This window comes from Lactuca virosa, chromosome 1, assembly GCF_052849685.1.
Source record: "Lactuca virosa cultivar CGN04683 chromosome 1, Lactuca_virosa_CGN04683_v6, whole genome shotgun sequence".
Classification (NCBI taxonomy): Eukaryota; Viridiplantae; Streptophyta; class Magnoliopsida; order Asterales; family Asteraceae; genus Lactuca; species Lactuca virosa.
This window is the reverse complement of record NC_136426.1, coordinates 184932526-184939440: the sequence shown is the minus strand read 5'-3', so window position 1 is coordinate 184939440 and position 6915 is coordinate 184932526. Positions and strand designations below refer to the sequence as shown.

The window sequence follows — 6915 nt, the reverse complement described above, 5'->3', positions numbered from 1 at the left end:
TTTACTTAGCTTTTGAGAAATTCAGGAGATGGTGAATAAAATAGTTTGTGTTGCTGATTCTATTCCATTTGTTTACTTAGGATTACCGTTGGTGAAAAAAAAACAACACTAGAGCTTAGGATGTGCTTTTAGAAAAAAGAAAACTTTAGTAGAAAACTTTCCAATTAGAAAATAAAAATGATATCTATTGGGTGGGGAGGGGGGTCACTTAGGCCATCCGTTATACCCACCACATACCACATATGTGGTGGGTACCACATCAGCACCACATTCTCCCACCACTAACATGAGATACCTACCACTAACACACCACTCCACATCATTATTTTTATTTTTTTTAATTCAAAAATACAATAAAATTACATTTTTTATTATTAAAAAACATTCATTTTTTTAAACTAGTTTTTCATTAATTATAAAAATGAAATTACAACTTCAAACTACATTACTTAATTAATCTAGAAAAAAAAACGTTACATTAATTAAATAAACAAACAAACATACATATAAAAAAACTAATATTCGTTCATGTTACGTTGGTACAAATGTTCCGCGACATCTTCTCGAAGATTGAAACACGTTTCACTATTATGAATGTCAACAACTCGTTCTAAAAACGCATTCGTTCCGGGTACGAACTCCTCAATTGGAACGACAACATCGTTCGGATCATACGTGCAAATCGCTCGACCTTCATCTTCAATAATTATATTATGCATTATAATACATGCTAGGACCATTCGTTTAATTCTTTCTTTATCCTAGAGTCGTGTAGCATATTTCACTACATGTCATGTCTGCTTAAGGACTCCAAATGCCCTCTCAATATCCTTTCTCGCCGATTCCTGTTTTTTTGTAAAGAACTTTGTCTTTTCACTTCGAGGAACCGAGTATGCCTTCATCAATGTAGAATAATCCGGGTATATCCTATCACCAAGGTAGTAACCGTATTTGTACGCGTGCCCGATCACCGTGAACGTCATATCAGGTGCTTTGCCGGTTCAAATATCGTTGAAAAGTGGAGACTAGCCAAGAACATTAAAGTCGTTGTTAGACCCCGCTACTCCAAAAAAGGCATGCCATATCCACAAATCTTGAGATGCAACAGCTTCTAGGATGATAGTTGGTTCACCTATATCTTCTCGAGTGAACTGACCACGCCATGCATTTGGACATTTTTCCCAAGCCACATGCGTACAATCTAGACTGTCAAGCATACCCGGAAATTCATGTCTCTCTTCATGAGCCGAATATAATATCTCAATATCACGTTGAGTAGGTTTGCGCAAATATTCTTCGTGAAAAACCTCATACACACATGCAGAAAACCAATCTACACATTCAACTGCGGTCCTCTCGGATATTTTCAAGTATTCGTCAAATGCATCAAATGCTATACCGTATCCCAAATACCTAAGAGCAGCCGCACATTTTTGTATACTACTAAAACTCATTCTTCCTCTAGCGTCGGGTTTTTGTTTGAAAAAATCATAACGAGATTCTAAAGCATTACTAATACGTAAAAATATAGTCTTATTCAGACGGAAACGACGTTCGAACGAGTCGTCATTATAAAGACAATTATCGGCAAAGTAATCACGTACCAATAAGTCGTGTGCGGCTTGGCGATCACGATTGATGACCGCCCTTGTACGAGCAACATTTGAACTTTCTTCGTCGTGAATGTGTTGCGCAACGTTGAAGAATGTCTCGATGAATTCTACGTCGTCATCTGAGTCAAAAGTTTTTAAGAATTCCATGTGTTTTGTGGAATCCATGTGTATGTGTTTTGTGGTTTTAGAGAATGAATGTGTTGTGAGAGAATGAAGGTGTGTTTTGGTGAAAATAGAAGGTTTATTTATTTGTGTATAGAATTGATTTTGAAAAAAAATGGCCAAATGACCGTTCAACGGTCAACAAATCAATAGCCAATCCTCGAGTCCGTTTACATTCGTCGTCGGGAACACGGAAGACCACGACCACGCCCAACCACGGAATGTCGGGGTGGTGTGCACGAACTTTTCTCGTGGCCAACTAGACCACGAATCGATTCGTGGTATGTATACCACAAGACCTTATGTTAGATCATTTTTATGGAGCTTAGGCATTTATTATTTGTCTTTATTTTCTATGGAGGTAGCTGTTAATAGGAGTCTAGAGTCTTGCAGATCTCGGTATTTTTTTGGGGGATTGTAAGAGTATGAAAGGAAACTACATTGGGATCTTATTTTATGTTATGTGATAAGAATTTAGGCGGCTTGTCAATGGGAAGTTTGTGTTCTTTTAATCAAGCTCTTTTATACAAGTGGAAATGACGTTTCTTAACTAGTCCTCGATCTCTTTGGGTACGTTTAATTAGAGCTTTTATGGGGAGGCTGGCAGGTTCGATATAGCTCATTCTCACATTTTTTGTAGAGGGGTGTGGTCGAACAGAGTGAAGGTGGTACTTGATCTTCATTCTCGAGATCATATTTCTATCTCAGCGATTAGGACTAAAGTAGGAAATGGTGTGGTAATGACTTTTATGACTCGGTTCCCTAGGTTATATCTGTGAGCCAAAAATCAACAAAATCGGGTTTGTGATTATTGGAATGAACGCAGCTGGAATTGTGTTTGGCAAAAGGATATATCTAGAGGTCGTTTATTCGCTTTTATGTCCCTCCTGTGATTATATTACAGAAGCCGTTGATCATCTTTATCTTCATTGAGAGCTTCCAGTGCAGATTTAGAGGTTAATTTGGATTTTCTAACCTATCAAAACAAGCTGCTTTTCGGAGATAATAGCCCTAAGAAGAACATGCTATTTGATTCTATTGTTTCTTTTTCTTATGATTGGTTTAGTAATAACAGTCATACGAATACGAATACAATTAGTTGGAGTACTTGGATAAAAAAAACCGATCATCTAATCTTTTTTTGGTAGGTTCTAGCCTTTATAAAATGCAGTACTTCCAATGAAATATTATGTTATGTCATGCCATCATCCACATCGTCATACCCACACATGTATAAACATGCTTTAGATCATTCCCAATAGTTAACCACTTTCAAAGCTTATTTATCATGTCAAATCAATAAAAAGAAAAATTATCTTCAAAAAAATTCTCAAACACACTTTTTTTGTAAATTTTTTCTAACAATTAAATATGTATGATGTATCCCCATCTATTTGAAATGTTTAATAAAACTTTCTCCTATTAACCCTTTAAGATGGAAGGGGTAAGAAAGTAATTCCAATAATACAATAGATTAATAAATGGTTAACAAATAATAATAAGTGGTTGATGAAGAATTCTCAAACGTACCCAACTTAGGTCATATTTAGTACACACATATCATATGCTCTGAAAAGAAGAGGAATAAGGAGAATTACATGATTTTTTTCAACAAAAGGGTAATTTAGTCAATATCAACCACCAAAACATGCCACCAAATTCGAATGGATGATAACTAATCATCATCATCAAGCACACTCCTACGCCTTTGTATCTAAGCAAGAACAACAAATGCAAAACAAAGTCAATTACTTGTTCCATTAATCAGACTCAACTTTTTGTGATGATATTCACAAGGGTATTCTCGTCTTTTTCATAAGATTAATAAAATTAGACTTACTGTAACTTTGGTCTGTTTGGTAGTTTGGGTGTTGATTTGTTCCAACAATGAAATCAGCCTTTCTTCAGAAACCTTATATTTATATCACAACATGTAGATATAAACAAATTAATACATAAATTAAGTTTATAAACTTTTTTAACTAACAATCAACCATTTCATTACATGAAGAAAAAAAAAATGATTATTTAGAGTTAAAATAGTTATATTTGGGTTAATCTTAAAAATGACCTTATAAATTGTGTTTTTTTTCCAAATTAAACCTCAAGTTTATTTTTTTCCTGAAAAAGACCTTGTATTTCTTCGTTTTTCCAAAAAAAAAACCCTCAACCTTCTAACTGTTTCCGAAAAAACCCTCACGTTTACAAGTTTTTTCGGAAAAAAAATAACTAAAAGGGCCAAATTGAAAAAAAATAAAAAAAATGGAAGGTCTTTTTTTCAGGAAAAAGAAATAAAGTTGAGGTTTAAATTAAAAACTGATTTTCCAATTTAGAAAAAAATAAAAACAAAATACAAGTATGAAAGTTGGTTGCTATTTAGGTACCTTCTCAGCAATTTGACCCATTTGGGCAGCCCTTAGTATAACATCTTCTACTCCTCGAGCCTTCTCGGGTTTCACTAATGCTATACGGGCAACTGTAGGGGTAAAATGGTCATTTAGTCTCATTCACTAATGCTATACAGGCAACTGTAGGCTATAAGCCTATAACTATAAGCATCATTACCCATTCAGTATGTTTGGCGCATCACAGCGAACAGATAAGCTAACTTATTTTTCGAGCTTTTTTTAGTTGTCATGTTTGGCAAACCAAAAAATAGCTTATAAGCTAGTGTTTTAAAAAGCTAGTTAGACTTAGCTTTTCAGGAACTTTTTTTAAATTTTCCAAATATACCCCTTAAATAATTATAGAAAATATATTATTTTAAATTCCCTTTTATGTCATTTTATATCTTTATGAGCTAGTTTTACCAAACATCAAATTTTATCAACTAGCTTTTCAGCTAATAGCTAGATTTTCATATCACAGCTAGCTCTTCAGCTATCAGCTAACCTTTCGGCTAACAGCTAGTTTTCAGCTAGTACGCCAAATATAGTCTTAGACTAGGAGCTTTTTTAAATTTTCCAAATATACCCCTTAATTAATTATAAAAAACATATTATTTTAAATGCCCTTTTCTGTCATTTCATAACATTCAGCTAGCTTTTCAGCTACTTTTACCAAACGTCATTTTTTACCAGCTAGCTTTTCAGCTATCAGCTAGCTTTTCAACTAGTACACCAAACATAGCCTTAATAGAAAACAAAAATATAACTTATCAATTTACTTAATGGATATATAAGGGTATTTCTTTTAAAAGTTTAAACATATCATTTAATAAATATTTTAAGCATTATTTATCTAGTCAGCAATTAATGGGAAAAAAACCGAGTTACATATTGCATAAGTCAGTAAAAGAATGAAACATTGTTGCATATATATATATATATATATATATATATATATATATATATATTTATATATATATATATATATATATAAAGAAGAGCATATGCAAGGGTACTTACGTCTTTCACGTGCTTCAGATGACAATATCTGACTAAGCATCATCTGCCTCCGTTCATCTGCCTCGCTGTATAAGATGTTTAAGTAGTTTAAATCAGCAAAAATAATATTAATAATAATAATAATCACTTCCACAAATTCTATTAACTGTAAAGCTATCTTTCAAAAAACTTCCATTTATTCAAAACAAAAACTCTCTAACACTTCATATACAACCTCATTAACAAAATTTCATTCAAAAAAAACATCTTTCATTTCACATTAACAGCTATGTCCATAATGAAAACACAAAAAAATAGAAACTATAAGTAGAATAATGACACTTTAATGCCTACAAAAGGGTAACAAACATAAGGGTAATCATGGCAAACTTATTTCCTTCCCAATTCCCATTAAGTCCTATGTTTTTAAAGATTTGCCCTCATTTATCTTTCCCCTTCCATTTCCACAAATTTGCCATTAATTTCTTTTTATAAATAATTTATCTCAAGGGACTAAGAATATGAACCAATTGATGTTAATAATACAAGAAATACAACCTTTTTGCTTCATCTTGAGCTTTTTGTTGATCAGGGTTTTGCTGACTTCCCTGTTTTTATATATGCAAGTTCCAAATTAAATACAATTTTATAAAAGAAATTTAAAACTAAATATGACAATTAACAAAAAAAATTCACTTACACCACCACCATGTTGAGCCATTAGCTCCTGCATTCTTCTTTGTCTGATGGCTTCTAGTTCTGGATCAGCCTGAAATACATTATACAACCAATAATTGTTGTTTAAGCTGTTGTTTCTTTTTAACTTAATCCAAAAAGAGCAACTTAAGAGTCATTAATGCTGCAAAAAGAAACAAAACCTAAGATCATGGTATTTACCTTACAAAGATATGTTATGAGACATAGAAATCTTTAACTTTAGGTGTATACATACAACCTCAGGTTTAGACATTCATCTATTTCATAGTATACACTAGTCTAGCTCTCCAACAAGAATTAAACAAGAGTCAAGATATCAAATCAAACTAAAACAAATCAAACTAAAACACAAATCCGGAATCAATTAGGTTACACTTTTTCTCCGCAATAACTCAGAATAATTCATATCGAGAAGTAAGTTGTAAGAACACAATCAAGCGTAAAGATAATGCCTAAAATCATGGAAGTATGAGCAGATAGATCATAAATCCTTCAAGAACATAAAAAGGACTTCAATTCGCATGCGTATATTCCTAAAGGCGATACTAATTTTAACCCATCGTAGCTTGTTGTTAATTTTTAATCACCGTCAGTAGATAGACACATACACATCTTCCCGGAGGAATAGGAAGAGTAGAGAAATTACCATCGGTTTCTGCAGAATCGAAGTCGGTGCCGGAGCTTTGTTGCTTTGAATTTCTGGGTGAATCGGCAAACAGTGAAGTGGGGGTGGAAGAGACGATGGAGATGGAGATGGAGATGGCGTTTAGAGAACGCGTTTGGTTGGGGATGTAAAAGGCTTAAAAGTTAAAATCGCATTATATATATTTTGTACTTGTGGAAATAATAGTTTTTATATTTTTATTTGACAAAATTGCACGAATGGTCCCTGGTCAGCTAAAAATTGTCATTTTGGTTCAAACAAGTTTAGCATAGCACCATAGGTTTAAAGTTTTCATTTTGTTGTGAGTTTGGTCCAACTTGGTTTTAACTTTTTCCCTAAAGTAATCCCTACGATGGTTTTTTCCCTCAAATGG

At 33.2% G+C, this 6915-nt stretch overlaps 2 protein-coding genes across 2 annotated transcripts; both read right to left on the bottom strand.

The window, feature by feature from the left end:
* Positions 1–1025: 1025 nt before the first annotated feature.
* On the bottom strand, positions 1026–1778 carry LOC145125296 (uncharacterized). The gene has a single exon (XM_079060773.1). It carries the CDS (start codon positions 1776–1778, stop codon positions 1026–1028), a length of 753 nt encoding a protein of 250 aa, XP_078916899.1.
* Positions 1779–3220: 1442 nt separating this feature from the next.
* Positions 3221–6687, bottom strand: LOC145162919 (double-stranded DNA-binding family protein). The gene is made up of 7 exons (XM_079081898.1): positions 6525–6687; positions 5862–5930; positions 5720–5769; positions 5183–5247; positions 4160–4251; positions 3616–3687; positions 3221–3489 (listed from the first exon to the last, which is right to left on the bottom strand). Exons 1-7 carry the CDS (start codon positions 6525–6527, stop codon positions 3451–3453), a joined length of 390 nt encoding a protein of 129 aa, XP_078938024.1. The 5' UTR covers positions 6528–6687; the 3' UTR covers positions 3221–3450.
* Between the last annotated feature and the right edge of the window lie 228 nt (positions 6688–6915).